The 15,378-nt window shown below is 48.2% G+C and overlaps 1 protein-coding gene across 1 annotated transcript in view; it reads left to right on the top strand.

The window, feature by feature from the left end:
- Positions 1-15,378, top strand: part of Trio (trio Rho guanine nucleotide exchange factor) — a 289,251-nt gene that overhangs the window by 259,964 nt on the left and 13,909 nt on the right. The window contains exons 41-48 of the mRNA XM_051151014.1: positions 2,776-2,845; positions 4,864-4,953; positions 6,439-6,531; positions 7,815-7,865; positions 8,065-8,142; positions 9,003-9,194; positions 10,352-10,529; positions 11,597-12,405. Coding sequence (XP_051006971.1) covers positions 2,776-2,845; positions 4,864-4,953; positions 6,439-6,531; positions 7,815-7,865; positions 8,065-8,142; positions 9,003-9,194; positions 10,352-10,529; positions 11,597-12,405 — 1,561 coding nt within the window. The remainder of the gene's footprint in view (positions 1-2,775; positions 2,846-4,863; positions 4,954-6,438; positions 6,532-7,814; positions 7,866-8,064; positions 8,143-9,002; positions 9,195-10,351; positions 10,530-11,596; positions 12,406-15,378) is intronic.

The raw sequence follows: 15,378 nt of genomic DNA, 5'->3' as shown, positions 1-15,378 counted from the left end.
CATTGCACCAGTTGAGACATGCAGGTTTATAGGTAAGAAAGGATCACTTCCTGGCCCTTGGGCTAAAATGAAGTGTAGACAGAAAGGCTGCTTAAGATGGTCCTTAAGCATGACATTAAACTCGGCTTTGCATACATCCTTCATTGTCTTCCCACTAGTTAAATTTATTGGATTAATGTTACTTTTCTTTCATTTTTTCCATGCTTTGAGAATTTCATGCCTGTATACAATCTCTTGATCATCTCTAACGCATCCCTGTAGCTTCTCTTAGACAGCCCCCTAACCTCCATCCAATTTCACATCCTCTCTTTATAGCTCAGCAAGTTCAGTCAGTCCTGCCCGTGTGTGTGTGTGGGTGGAGGACCATCTGCCGGAGCATGGGAAACCTAGGAGAGGCCATACCCCCAAGAAAACAAGCTCTCCCTACCCCCAGCAGCCCCGGCCTCAGCTAGCCTTGTTTAAGGTCTGTCTCCGGGAGAGAGAATGTTGTTTTTATGTAAGCAACCCTCACTGCGGTTTTTGCTGGTTATGTTAAAATTCTTGTGTCTGTGCCAGTAAGAAATACAAACCACACCCCAGGAAATGAAAGGCTCCTCTCCCTCCATCTGCCCCCTTGGTTATCGCTGCTTTTTCTGCCCTGCCTCGAATCCACGATCACTTGTCCTCATACACTCAGAAAGACGTTGTGGCAGATAGAGGGTGATCAGGAGATTCTTCACCTCGTTTTAGAAAGAAAGTGGAGGGCAGCAAGAGGTACCTAGGTCTTCCAGCCTTGGCCCAGCTCCTGACGTTTCTGTGACCTCCCAAAAAAGAACAAGCCAGCTGGGCCTCAAGCATTCAGAGCAGAGTCTGTCGTGGCATTTCAGAGTCCCAACACTCTCTCTGCCTCCGTTCCTCATCCACACCGCACACACAGCAGTGTCTTCACACCCACTGACTGGATAAGCATCGGCGCCCAGCGCGTCTGCATATAATGAGACTCTGTTTCTAATTAGAACTGCAGCTGCCTCTTGCGTCCAAGGTACTGTCAGAGTTTGGAGTTGACTCGCCCAACTCAGGGTCGATGGAAAAGCAGACAGGATAGCCCAGGGAAATAAAAATTGGTCCCAGTGTTTTGTTCATGCCTGTCCTAATCAGGAGATGTATGGGGGCCAGGATATAGGAGCTTGCCTTGCCTGACAGAACTTGCCACCATACGCCTGCCCCTCTGTTTATACTTTGAGAACTCCTAATTGCCTAGAGCTGCTTCTCAGCGGCCACCGATACTGTAGTAGGGTCCTACAGTCTTCCACCTCCTGCTGTCCTGCCTGATCACCATGGCTCTCACCCTGCTAGAGCGGGCTGTCATCGTCTGCGTCTGCATGTACACAGAAACCTGCCTGTAATACCGGTAGGCAGGAGGTGGGGACGGGAGCCCGGTACTGAGCTGGCTAGCAACACTAGCCCAACCAATGAACTCTGGGTTCAAACAAGAGACCTTGCCTCAGTGGTGGAGCAGAATCAAAATAGATACCTACTGTCAGCTTTGGGTCTCTACATACATGTGCACAAACATACACATGCGTACATGCATACACATCACACACATACTCACACAAAATCTGAGGCCACAGACCCACTTAGTTTTTAGGCCTGAATATTCTGGTTGGCTACTGTTTAATCCCACAGAGGTGTCCTCCTCTTAGCCCTCGGACTCTTCTTATCTTTGGACTCATAAACAGCTCTTCATTTGCACGAACTCAGTAGTGTCTAATTCACTACAAGTCATACATAAATACTTGGGCAGCTTTAAATACAGCTCAACACAGACCTCTAGAGACTACAGGTATAACAAAAACATAGTGCAGCCAGTTCAGAAAGGGGCACTTGGGGAGGTGAGATGGCTCAACAGGCAAAGGTGATTGCCACCAAGCCTGAAGACCTGAGTTCAATCCCAGAACTGACTCCAATAAGTTGTCCTTCATATGTGAACTGTTGCTCATGAGCGCGAACACACAGACACATTTTTTTAAAATGTAAAAAATAAACGAGGAAGATATTTGGTACTTTCATTTCAGTGTCTCTCCTGAGGCTGGTTCTTAAAGCTGCGACAGGGACAGGAAAAGTAATGAGTTCCTGTGATGCCTGTTGAAATTGGGTTCAGAGATAGGATATGTCAAGAGTGTTTGCAGAACCAGGGAGACATTAAAACCCCAAGTGCTACGAAGCTCAACACAACTTGCAAAATACAAACCTATTAGGTGAAAAGGTAAGCAAATCTTAGAGAAGGGCGGGGCAGTGGGGCCAAAGCCCTGCCGACACTCTTGGTTGTGTATGAAGGTAAAGTTTCCCAACTTGATTTCCGTGATATTGGAGCAAATGCCGTAGAGCTGGCACAGGGGAAATCATCCTGCGTCTGTCACCCAGATTCAGCCTCTAAAAGTTATCAAAGAATGCATTTGAAACTCGTCGATAAAAAGACCACATTTTCAGACATCAAAAGGTCCTACTGCTTTGGAATATTTGTTTCACTCAGTCCCTGACCAAATGTTAGTGCATGTGTCCTTGAGAGAAACTGAGGCAAAAGTATTAATTGTCCAAAGGAGTCAAAGGGGAGTTTCTTCCCTTGTCTTGGCTTTTCACACCCTGTTTTTAACACTTTATCCTAAGCAAGTCTTTTGTGCCTGGCTTATCCTTGTAAGTACCAACTGTAGTCTTCCCAGCAGCCCAGTCTGAACAGAATGAGTCTACAATTAAGACAAGTTGGAAAGAGTTCTGAGATCCCTCTGTGTCCAGCTTTTTTTTAGGAGAGTTGGAGAAGTGCCTTGAAGATCCAGAAAAACTAGGATCCCTTTTTGTAAAACACGTGAGTACAGAGGCAGTATTTATATTCTTTTCTATTATTGGCATCTTTAGTGACTTGAAGATGAGGCCTCTTGGCATTTATAGGCATGCATGCTGTCAGTCATTTGTGGTTGTAATCCCCTGTGGCTGTCTGCCTCCCAGTTACCTGCTTTCCCAGTCCTGGCCCTGGCTGGCTACTTGGATTGCAGCAATAGAGCCACACAGGCTTGCTTGACACAGTGACTTTGTAGGTATCTAAAGGCAAAAAAGAGTTTGGTGATTATGTGCCTGCTAATACCTACAGTGGGCTTGATGTACTAGCCAAATATACAGGTATATCTAAAACAAGTGATACATATTCAAGTTGTTTTAAGGAAAAATGACTGTATTTTCAAAAATAATGAGGCTTCTGTATTTTTGCATATCTTTGATATTGAGCTTAATAGAAGATTGATTTTTATATCTGCTTTTGCACTCAACATATTGTTGGAGTTATTATTGTTGCTGTAAAGCACATTTTAAAATATCCATCTTCACACAGATAAGAGTTGGAGATGGATAAGTACCTTAAATATTATTTTCAAGTAATTGTGGATAGTTCATCTTTGCCATGGACCAACATTTGGTAACGGATAAATTTCTTTCTTTCTTTTTTTTTTTTTTTTTTTTTGAGACAGAGTTTCTCTGTGTAGCCTTGGTTGTCCTGGACTCAATCTGTAGACCAGGCTGGCCTCAAACTCACAGAGATTTGCCTGTCTCTGCTGAGTGCTGGGATTACAGGTGTGTGCCACCAAGCCCGGCTTATGGAAAATTTCTTAATGGCTGGTACAACACAGGCTCTGAAAGGCCATGTGTGATCCTCTCCCTCGCTGTCTATTTATCTGTTCGGCTGACTGACCTTTGGAGCTGTTTGCTGTAGGCACAGTCTTGAGAGTCATGAACCAGGCAGTTGGATGCTGGTTGCTATTTTTTCAGGTGCTGATAGTTCATTGCACATTATCTCAATCAGACTTTTAGCATCATCACTGGTCCTTCAGGAGAGCTCTAAGTACTGTCAAGCCAAGGCACTTATTTTCCAGAATTCTTCCCCCCGCTCCAGCCCCGCATCCCCCGTCTTCTTAAACTTTGAGATTTTCACTGTTCGTCTACAGTGCCAGCTGTGTGTTTAGTCTTGGGATGACAGGCTTACTTCATCTGCGCTCAAGAAAATTTCCACCAGATTCCAGCACAAAAATAATTACAGCGTGTGCCCATCATTCTGTCAAGTTCAATTGGTGGTTCACAACAAAAGCAGTTGTTGAACTTACATCAGTCACAGTGCCTTTCCTTGAGGCAGTTATAAATAACCAGAGGAGTTACGTAGACTTCTGTCATGACACAAGGAGAAATGCTGAAAGCCTGTGTGTGCCATGTTGCAGTTTTAATAAGATGAGTGACTTTTATTGCTTCATTGGTGGCATTCAGAAGTGAAGCTGGCATTTTCTACAGCAGATTTGAAGTGGTGACAAAGACCTGCTGTGATGCCATCAATGTCCCCCACCACAGACCCATGCTGCCCTGGCACAGATGTCAACACTACAAAGGCACAGTGATATCCTAGTAGGGTTTGAAAGTGATTTTTGACCTAAGGGAGCCACACACAGGCCCCAGGGACACAGAGGTCTACATACAGGCCTTCAAGAGGCACTGAATTAAGGGGTGGCCTACTGTCCCTGTTCTCCCTGCGATGGATTTGAGATTGATTAAAGACTTACTAAAAACAGACGGGTCATCAGGACTGCTGGCAGCCTTGGGGTGATGAAAGAGTGTCCCTGTGCTGCCTCTGGTGTTGCTGGTACAGTAAAGTGAAGGATCCGGTCTGTACCAGGATTGAGGACAGAGGGCTGCTTCAGAGCTACAGAGCCAGGGGAGCCTAATGGCCTGAAGCCGGAGTGAGCACGCCAGAGTGGCAGCTTTGCTTTAAGACGATCCCTTTTCCATCCATGATCGTCCACCTGAACTGTCAATGGTTTAACCATTTGTTTGCCTTTTTATTCCTAGGAGAGAAGGTTGCACATGTACATAGTTTATTGTCAAAATAAACCAAAGTCCGAGCACATCGTCTCTGAGTACATCGATACGTTTTTTGAGGTAAGACTCAACGTTGGAAGAGGTGGTTTCTGAATCTCTTACTGCATTGTTAAAGTGCCACAGTTTCCCAGGATAAGGGAATCCTCCCAGAACTGGCCTTAGCAATCAGGGCCCTGAGGCTTGTTTTATAGTCTATAAATCAGAGAAATGTGTGTGTGTGTGTGTGGACTCAGTCTGTAGTCACAGCCCCTGCCATTCAGAAGACTGAGGTGGATAAAAAGAATCCATTTGAGCAGTGTGTGCTCATACCTGGGAACCTTGCCATGGGGTAGAAAGATCACAAGTTTAAGGCTCAGTTGGGCTACGTAGCAAGATAAAGTTCACCCTGAATAACTTAATGAAACCCTATCTCAAAATAGAATAAATGAATTAAAGAAATATTTAGTGGCTGAGAGCAGAGCTCAGTGGTAGAACAGTTCCTGCCTTGCCTCAGGCCTTCAGTTTAGTTGCCTTTAATGGGTGAGTAATGGCTCCAGATTTGGGGTTTGGTATTGGTGGTGGTGTATGCATTGCCTGATGTCAGTGGAAGCCAGAAGAGAGCATTGGATTACCTGGAACTTGAGTTATGTCAATTGGCCAGGGTCTTAGGGTTTTGTTGCTGAGAGGACACCATGACCATGACAACTCTTAGAGAGGCGAACATTTAATTGTGGCTGGCTTACAGTTCAGACATTTAGTCCATTATTATTATAGTGGGAAGAATGGCAGTGTGCAAGCAGACATGACGCTGGAGAAAGAGCTGAGAGTTCTGCAGCTGGGTCTGCAGGCAGCCAGGAACACACAGAAGACTATGTCCCACACAGGGCAGAGTGTGAGCATATGTAAGACCTCAAAGCCTGCCCCCAGAGTGATGCACTTCCAACAAGGCCACACCTCCTAATAGTGCCACTCCCTATGGGCCAAGCATTCAAACACATGAGTCTTCAGGGCCATTCCTGTTCAAACCACCACAGGCAGTTATTGAGTTAGGCAGTTATGAGCACCGAGTGGGTACTGGGAAATGAACCTGGGTTTTCTCAGAGAATAGCTAGCACTCTTAACCACTGAGCCATCTCTCCTGCCCTGGGGGAGTTGCGGGGGAGAGAAATGGTCTTTATTGTTATCAATTTACAAAGAATTGTCCATTACAAACTCAGGCATTTATGATCTAGACTTCTTGCCTATAATGACATGTGTGTTTCTGTAAATAAAACAACTGGGAAAGAACAGTCTTTATAACCCAAGACCGAAAGGCTAACACATGCCAGCCCGTGCTATATACCTTTTCCCCTGGGGTGGGCAAGCAGGTGGGCAGAAAGAAGCCTTGAAATAGACTTCTCTGAAAACCCACTCAGAAAGATTCAAAGCCTGAGAGGTGGGAAGCTTTTGTTGCCTTTCTTTTTCATTACCTTATCAATAGGACTGTTACAGTTAATTGTGAGGAATAAAATGTTGAACAAACAGCACTTGAGGCAGTTTATTTTGTTTTCCCCTTAACATCCCCAGGACATAAAGCAGCGCCTTGGCCACAGACTGCAGCTCACAGATCTATTGATCAAACCTGTGCAGAGAATCATGAAGTACCAGCTGCTCCTGAAGGTGAGGGTTGCAGTGGGGGTGGGGGGGAGCAGCCAGGGCAGAGAGCAGTCTCTCCTCTGAAGGGGTGGGACTTCCTTCACCTTCCAAGCCTGCGCCGGTGTGGGAGGAGGTTTTATTGCCTCCTTACAGAGCTGCCTTATTTCTGGTCTTAAATATTTCGAAGTAATTCTTTACATCAGTAAGACACCTTTCCACCGTTTTTCACTATTTCACTCCCCTCAAGTTCTAAATCAAAGCGTTAGTTAAAACAAACTTGCTTCTCTACCATATGCCTTGGAATGCAAGTGCTGTTTATTCATCTCTATCAACCTCCTTTTAAATATATGAATGCTTTACGTGTATGTGTGTTCTGCCTATATGTATGTGTGTATGTGCACCACATATGCCTAGTGCCCATGGAGGCCAGGAGAGGGTCCCTGGGACTGGAATTACAGGTGGTTTTAAGCTGTCGTGTCCTACTGTCCATCAAACTGTGGGCCCCAGAAAGAGCAGCCAGTGCTCTTAACCGCTGAGCCGTCTCTACAGACGGTTATCAGCCTTATTTTTTAATCATCTTGAATGTTTTACGCATTTTAAATTTTACTTATGTGTATGAATGTTTTGCCTGCATGCGTGTACTAGATGTGTATCTGGCACCCACCTCCATGGGTGTGGGAACCCCTGGAACCAGAGTTACAAGCAATTATCAGTCACTATGTGATTGCTGGGAATCAAACCTGGGGTCCTCTTCAAGAGCAGCCTGTGCTCTTAACTGCTGAGCCATTTTTTCAGCCTCTGTTTTTTGTTTTTGGTGTTTTTTTTTTTTAATTTGTTTGCTTGTTTGTTTGTTTGTCTGTTTGTTTTCAAGACAGGGTCTCTCTGTGTAGCCATGGCTGTCCTAGACTCACTTTGTAGACCAGGCTGGCCTTGAACTCACAGAAATCTCCCAGCCTCTGCCTCCTGAGTGCTGGGATTAAAGGTGTGAGCCACCACGCCCGGCCAGCCTCTGTTCTTAGACTCTTGATAAAACTAGCCTTTGAGTCCCCATATATCTGTTCCTGTTGACCTAGCAATGGCTACAATTGCTTTAAGTTATTAAGCACCCCCAGAGATGACGTCACATGAAACTTAGAACCTGAGCACGTAGGGAGGCCACAGCGAAGGATGCCTTCGCCATCAGGATGCCTTTGTGTGCTGTACTTCAGAGAGGAAGGAATGAGAATGTGGAATGAATGCTCTGAACCAAGTGCCAGCTGCCACTGCCCACCACTCTCACCACAGCTCTCTCTTCATTTCCCACACAGGACTTCCTCAAGTACTCAAAAAAAGCCAGCCTGGACACGTCAGAGTTAGAGGTACTCCTGCAAACCCCTTACCTGCATGGGGTCTGGTCCTGGGAGGGGGTGGAGTCTCTGATGTATCTTTATGCCCTCTCCACTTGCTGAGCTGAGCGTGTGGAGGGAAAGAAACTAAAGCTGGAGGTGCAGTGGAGGGTTAGCACTGAATTGCCTGGGAGGAGCATGACCTTTGACCCTGCTTTCTCCCCGCCCACAGAAAGCTGTGGAAGTCATGTGCATAGTGCCGAAGCGGTGCAACGACATGATGAACGTTGGGCGGCTGCAAGGATTTGACGTAATGCAGTTGGTCTTTGAGGGCCCCCCCCCCCCGCCCCCGCCTTCCATTTCTTTCCTTTGCCCTGGATTGTTTCTCTGCACATGTAGAAAGCTGGTCCTCCTCTGTTTGGGTTTTTGTTTTGATTTGGTCTCCTCTCACTCCTCAACGTGTTTGACTCTCTTCCAGCCTCTTTCTGTGGCCTTTGATTTGCTTTGGGGACCCATCCTCTGCCTGAGGCCGTTAGAGGCGAGTGGGGCTGTGCTTTGTCTCTTGCAACCTCTGCATCCTCTGTAGGCATCTAAAGCCGAGAAAGCTAGGGGTGAAGGTTCCTGCCCTTCTCTCATCCCTGGGAGACTGACTTCAGGACCACTGGGTTCTTGAATCTACCCAGCTTGCACAGGTTGCATGCTCCGACACTTCCATACTACTTAACAATGTATGAAAAGGTGAAATCAGACCAGAATCTTCCAGTTGAGTAAGGAGCCAGGAGATGCTTCAATGCTGTCTTGCTTTCTGCTCGCTATAGCATTAGGGCTTAAAGGCTCAGATCTGTGTTTCCCAGACTGAAGCTCACAGTGTGTACCTGGGGGGGGGGGGTGCGCTTCTGCTGACATGTGGGGGAAAGGGGCAGCTCCCTTTTGTCAGAACCACCCCTAAAGAATCTTGTTCTTACTTTCTGATTCTGATGCCGTTGGCTACCAAGGTTAGCAAGACATTTAAGTTAAAGGATTGTTCTGCTCGGAGCTAAGAATTCATTACAGCAAAACCGAAAGCTCTGTAGTGCTAGGCTACATCATCCTGTGGGAGAAAACCAATGATTGGTCACTGAGAATGCAATGTTTTCTTCCCTCCTCTCCTCCCTTCTTCTGTTTTTTTAGGGTAAAATTGTTGCCCAGGGTAAACTGCTCTTGCAGGACACGTTCTTGGTCACAGACCAAGACGCAGGACTTCTGCCTCGGTGCAAAGAGAGGCGAGTTTTCCTCTTTGAACAGATCGTCATATTCAGCGAACCACTTGATAAAAAAAAGGGCTTTTCCATGCCAGGATTTCTGTTCAAGAACAGTATCAAGGTAAAAGCATGTCTGTGAGCTTCGTGTGCCAGCACATGTTCCTGTCATTATAATAATGGTGACACTGTCCAAAGCTTGTTTTATGAAATATTTACAAAACCATCTAGTACACTGTTGAATCCTTAAAGCTGCCTCCTGTCTCTTTCTACATTCTGTACTCGGGGGCTGCTGTCTTGAATACTGACTGTGTTGTATACCTTTGTGGCCGTAGCCATTGGGTAACGTACAGCACTACCCTCTGCAAGACATTGTAGACCTTACACTCGGGGCTGCAGCTGCAGAGTATTGTCCTAGGAACCAAGGAAAGGAGCCTGCTGGGTGTCTCTTTCTCTGTTCAACAGAGAGATCCTGAGGGTTCTTCCAGGCTTCAAAGATAGGGCAGAGAGAAGACATTCTCTGCCGTAGGATAGTGTGCCCTCTGGTGGCAGAGTGGTGAACAGACAGAAAACAAATGTATATTATGATCCTAGTTTGTAAGGGAGATAAATCAAAAATGACAGAATAACAGAAGGGAACCCGAAGCCTCAGCCGACAGTTCCTAGGAGATGCATGCATGCACCTCCCCCAAGCTCTTACCATATCTGCAACTGTGCAGGCCTGAGTTTCAGAAGAGAGATGTGCCTTCCCCCCCCCCCCCCCCCCCACTCCCCCTGTTAACCCTAGGTCTTTATCAGAGGCCAAGTAACCACTTAGACCCTTTGAGGCTGAGAGGTTCATGGTGTCCTGGTGAGAAAGGGCACTCTCTCCTATGAAGTTTGCTGCGTGGGCTGTCATAGACTCCAGTGGTTTCTGGTGCCTGAACCAAGGCAGGTTGTTTGGTGGGCACAGCCTTCGAGCTAGATGATCTTTGGCTTACAAGGACCTACAAAGGACTTAGAGCCACGACAATCTCCATGCCTCTTCCTGCCTCCAAGAGCTTGTCTGCTTCAGGGTACTGTGTAACTAGAGCCTCCCCATTTATCTTTGTGTGCATAGCTTACTAGCGTAGGTTTATTCGGGAGCCTGACCACGTTGCAGTGCGTGTCAGCGCGCCCTCTCATATTAAGGCTGGATAACACTTCAGAGCAGGTGTGTTCTGTTGGCCACTCATCAGCTGGCGAATACTCAGGGTGCCCCTATGTCTTAACTGTTGTAAATAATGATTTGTTGTTTTAAAGGTGAGCTGCCTTTGCCTGGAGGAAAACGTGGAAAATGATCCCTGTAAGTTTGCTCTGACGTCCAGGACAGGTGATGCGGTGGAGACCTTCATTTTGCATTCATCTAGTCCAAGTGTCCGGCAAACGTGGATCCATGAAATCAACCAAATTTTAGAAAACCAGCGCAACTTTTTAAATGGTGACGTACCCTCTTGCGGGCTGGGCTTCCTTTCTCTAACGCACACGTTTCTGTTTTCAGCGTTCTCATTACATAGTAACGGTGACAGAACTTAACGTTCACTATATCTCTTGCAGATCAGGAAGCCAAGGCACAGTGGACTGACATTGTGTCTAGAATGCCACAGGGGTTTTTCTGTCACTCAGGATTAGAGCAGACACCCACGTTTCCGTGTGTGCTCCTCAGAATATTCTTCCAGGCATAGATTATACAGTATAACCCCATCCTAAGAACAGGAAGTTTGAGATGATCGTAAGGATGTGAAACTGATCAAAATTAATGGAAACCCTGGCAAACGCACTGCACACCCAGTTGAAAAGCAAGTCATAGGTACATGGGATAGTGCGCACTATAATCTTAGCACTCCGAAGCCAAGTCAAGAACATTGCAAGCTCAGGCCAGCCTTAGACCCTGCCTGAGACACAGTGAGACGTGGCTTCCCCAGTGTCTGTAACTCGTGTGACTCTAGAGAAGCTGAGAAGCCAACGGTGCTTAGCTGTCCTCTTCCTGCCCGCTCCTGTCTGCAGTAGTCCCTGTGACTGCCAGCTCCCACTCGTATTTTTAACGGGGTAGATAATGAAGAGTCGGAGAATGCAGTTGGGAGCTAAATGCTTACTGAATCAGTCCTCACTGTGGCCTTTCCTGCATAGCCACGTTCTGTGCCTCAGCCCAGGACAGGGGAAAGCTGCAATGTTCCAGTCTCAAGAAAAACCCTCTGCAGGGCATCCCAAAGTCAGGAACAGAGACACTCACTCAGTAGGTGGCACTGTGGACTTGGGAGTAATCTGCCTGACCTTTGCCCCAGGCTGCTGTCTAGCTCACTGACTAACCAATTATATTGACCCCTGGGGTGGGGGTCGGCTTCTACAACTATAAGCATTTGCTGGAATCAGCTCATTCAAGTCATTCTTTTCTTTCTTGTTTTTTTTCTTTTTCTTTCTTTCTTTTTTTTTTTTTTTTTTTATAACACTCTGGAATTTACTTGGTACCCTAACTGACCTGCTTCTATTGAATTGCTTGCTTTACAGCCTTGACATCACCCATCGAGTACCAGAGGAACCATAGCGGGGGCGGCGGCAGTGGAAGCGGGGGCGGCGGCGGCGGGGGCGGGGGCAGCGGTGGCAGCGGAGCCTCCAGTGGAGGCAGCAGCAGCCATGGCAGTGGCCCCAGCAGCTGTAGCAGCGGCCCCAGCTCAAGCAGGAGCAGGCCCTCCCGGATCCCACAGCCTGTCAGACACCACACCCCCATGCTGGTCTCCTCTGCAGCCTCAAGCCAGGCAGAGGCAGACAAGATGTCAGGTATGTCTGCTCCCAGCCCCTCACTGCCTACCCCCAGCAGCAGCCTGGGCCTTGAGGCCAGCCTTGGCCAGCCCAGCAGGCTTCCCCTGAGTGGAGACTCCGAAGGTCATGAACGAGAAACAGAACCCATTCCCAAGATGAAGATGATGGAGAGCCCCAGGAAAGCCCCTGGGAATGCTTCTGGTACAAGCCAAGATGGAAACACCAAGGATACCCGGGGGAACCTGGGCCCATTGCCTCTGGGCAAGACTAGGCCCGGGGCTGTCTCGCCGCTGAACTCTCCTCTTTCCACTACGTTCCCTTCTCCTTTTGGCAAGGAGGCCTTTCCTCCCAGCAGCCCCCTGCAGAAGGGGGGCTCCTTCTGGAGCTCCATTCCTGCTTCCCCTGCCAGCCGGCCAAGCTCCTTCACCTTCCCGGGGGACACTGACTCCCTCCAGCGACAGACGCACCGCCACGCAGCCCCCAGCAAGGACACAGACCGCATGAGCACGTGCTCCTCGGCCAGCGAGCAGTCCGTGCAGTCCACTCAGAGCAATGGGGTAAGAGCGCCAGGGAGCCTGCGCCCATCCACCCCGCCGCCTCTGTCCCGCCAGCTCTTCTAAACCTCCGTACTAACTCCAGCTCTCCAGCACTGTGCAGCAGTATTCGCCTTCTCCAGTCCTCCTTGCATTGTCTCGGTAGACACGTCTGTGGCCTGTGTGTGCATTCGTGTCCGTGCCCCCGTGGGGCTGCACTGGCACCCAGACACCAAGTGAATGCAGCCACCGCTAACCCCTTGTGGGACCACGGACAGCGCCTGCTCTCCTCTCTACTAACTTGCTTCTCGCTTTACTCCTGTCTCCTTATTAAGAGAAAGTGCATCATTAACCTCCTCAATGCCTCGTCTTTAAGTCTCTTCAGTTTCTGACCAGCAGAGTATCTTGGGACTTGTTTTTTTAGGCCCTGCCTTCCTCACACTTTTTTTTTTTTCCACTTTTTGGAGGGCTCTTTTTTTCTGTTCTCTACGACTCACCATGAAGTGTGTGACTTTAAGCTTTTTCTTCATTGCTTACTTTTGCTCTTTTATGCCATAAGTTATCTTTGCAGCTTTTTTGAGTCATCTGATGAAAAAAAAAAAATCCTCAAGAAAACTACCAACAGCAACTCAAAGCAAAATAAAATGGCATAAGGGGCAGGAATCTACCCAGTGGGGGAGTTTCCTCCACCCCGAATCTCCTGGAGAGACACTGGCCCAGGCACCTGGACACTTGGCTTCTCCAGAGATGGCTGGGCCGCACACCTCCAGAGAGGATGCCAGGGGCAATTCAAGTGCCTCTGCAGTGGGGTTCTAGCTCATTTTGGGGTCACTTGCATTGGGTCCCCAGGCTGAAGGGTGTCTCTGCTGGGTGTCTCCCACTCTGTGGCCTCCTCACTGTCCTCCGACTATTTCCTACAGGGCAGGTGACCTGGCCCGTAACACTCCTGAAGGCATGCGTGAGTGCACAGAACTATTCAAACGACTGTATGTTTGATCGCTTTATAAATTTTTAAATACATTTCCCTAAAAAGGGTCTGTGTCTCTCATTGTGTATATATATATATACATATTTATATATATAATCTAGCTTTTGCATGTCTCTTTCCTCTGGACTTCTATTAATCCCTCATTTGGATTCTTGATCTCACTTTCTTTTTCGTTAGGTATTTTGATTAACTCAGCCTTCATCTTTATTTGTGGGAGAAATTATGAAGTGGGTCTTGATAAATTTATTTTTACCTGAGGTGACCACTAAGTGGTTGAGCAAGTGTCCGATGGCAGATATTCCCCATGTCCTTGATATGGACTTGTCCTACAAGCAAGGAAACTTCCAGCTAGATTGAAAACTGTAGGTGGGCAGACAACCACTAACAAGTCACACCCCCAGACCTAGGTGTCCACCCAGGTACCAGGCCTGGTCGTAGCACTGTGACCCATACCGAGCCAGCCTGCTGACATCTCCTGCACCCCCTAACCTTGGTACATTCCTAGTGCGCAGAGAGGAGCTTCCAGGTCTATGTGTCTACCGAAGTCAGGCCCCCATCTCTGGGCATGGGTAGAGGGCATAGCTCCACCTTGAGGGAGGCCCAGCCCATTGCATGCTGCCATTGGCTCTTAGGTTGGGGGGATAGCTTTTGATTTCTGCCTCTTCCTGCTGCTTTTGCGGGAGGCAGCTTGAAGAAGGAAACTTGAAGGCTGGGTTTTCATCAGAATGCCTCACATCTGGAAAGGGAGTGTGAAATACCCTCTGGCCCTCATCCTGGCTCTGGCTAAAGGGGCCCTTTAGAGCTTTTAGTTGCTGGCAGGCCAGCAGGGCCTCCCCTCCTGTGACCACCTCTGAGGAACGGCCTACATCTGTAGACAGGCTGCTGGGTCTGACCTCTAGAGGTGCCCTTCTGCCTGCTCCAGATGACACCTTCTGCTGAGATCAGGGCAGGGTGCAAATAGATGGCCCCACACTGACTGGGCTAGCCTGCTTGCCATGTCATTGGCTGACTTTCCCTCCCACCACACCACCACAGGGGCAGCAGAAGAGCACACATTAGAGTCAACACCAGCCCAGCCTCCTGTCATTGGTTGGGTGGCCTGTGCACACTTCTCATCCAACTCTGAGGGGGCAAGGCCCTGTTCTATAGTAAGGAATTGTGGGAGCTGAGGACGACTGAGTTGAAATGCCTGGTGCCTATCCAGGCCAGAGGTATACGCAGAAATGACTGCATTTAGGCGATGCAGCCCACTGTGGTGCCCTAACCATGGCAGCTGTGGCACAGCACCTTTCAGGTTACATTTCTAGCACCTTTACCTCTGGCATGCCAAAACCTACTGAGCCGTGCCATGTGAGCCAAAATACTGCGCGGTACATACTGAAAGTACAAAGTGAGCGCCCGTGACACCCTGTGAACTGAAGAGACCTAGGCAGGTAGTGGGTACCACGGCGACAAGAGCAACCCGACTCATCATGAACACAGGCGGCAGGCAGCTCTTGTGTGTCCACAAGCAGCTTACACACACAGCCCATTCATGCAACTCCCAGTAACTGGCTTGTTGACTCCCTGCGTGTGGCCTCACAGAGAAGAGCAGGTGGGTCTGATGTTCCCTCAGCAGTCTGTTCCAGCAGGTTCTGACATGCTCAATAGACCAGCACTGAAAAGGGTGTGTCTGGGCCAGGTGATCTCCCACTCAGAGTGTCCTGGAGTACAGCGTAGGCTAAAGCCTTTGAAATCCTGACCACTGTAAATGCCCTGCTGCAGCAGCAGCAGCAGCAGCAACATAGAAGCATTTGAGCGCAAGCTCACAAAAACCAGGGGCCAGAGGCCATCTTGGGCGAGATGACGCTCAGAAAATCAGCAGTGGTGTCACCTTTCTCCTTCCCGGGAACAGTAGGTCACTAGTCAGATGAGCACACAGGGCATATGACTGCCATTTGTGTTTCGTTCATTCAGTTTATTTGCCCTTGCTGGAGCCCTTGAGAAGCCAACTTGCTTTGACTTTTACA

This window comes from Acomys russatus, chromosome 9, assembly GCF_903995435.1.
Source record: "Acomys russatus chromosome 9, mAcoRus1.1, whole genome shotgun sequence".
NCBI lineage: Eukaryota > Metazoa > Chordata > Mammalia > Rodentia > Muridae > Acomys > Acomys russatus.
This window is presented reverse-complemented; position numbering and strand designations above follow the sequence as displayed.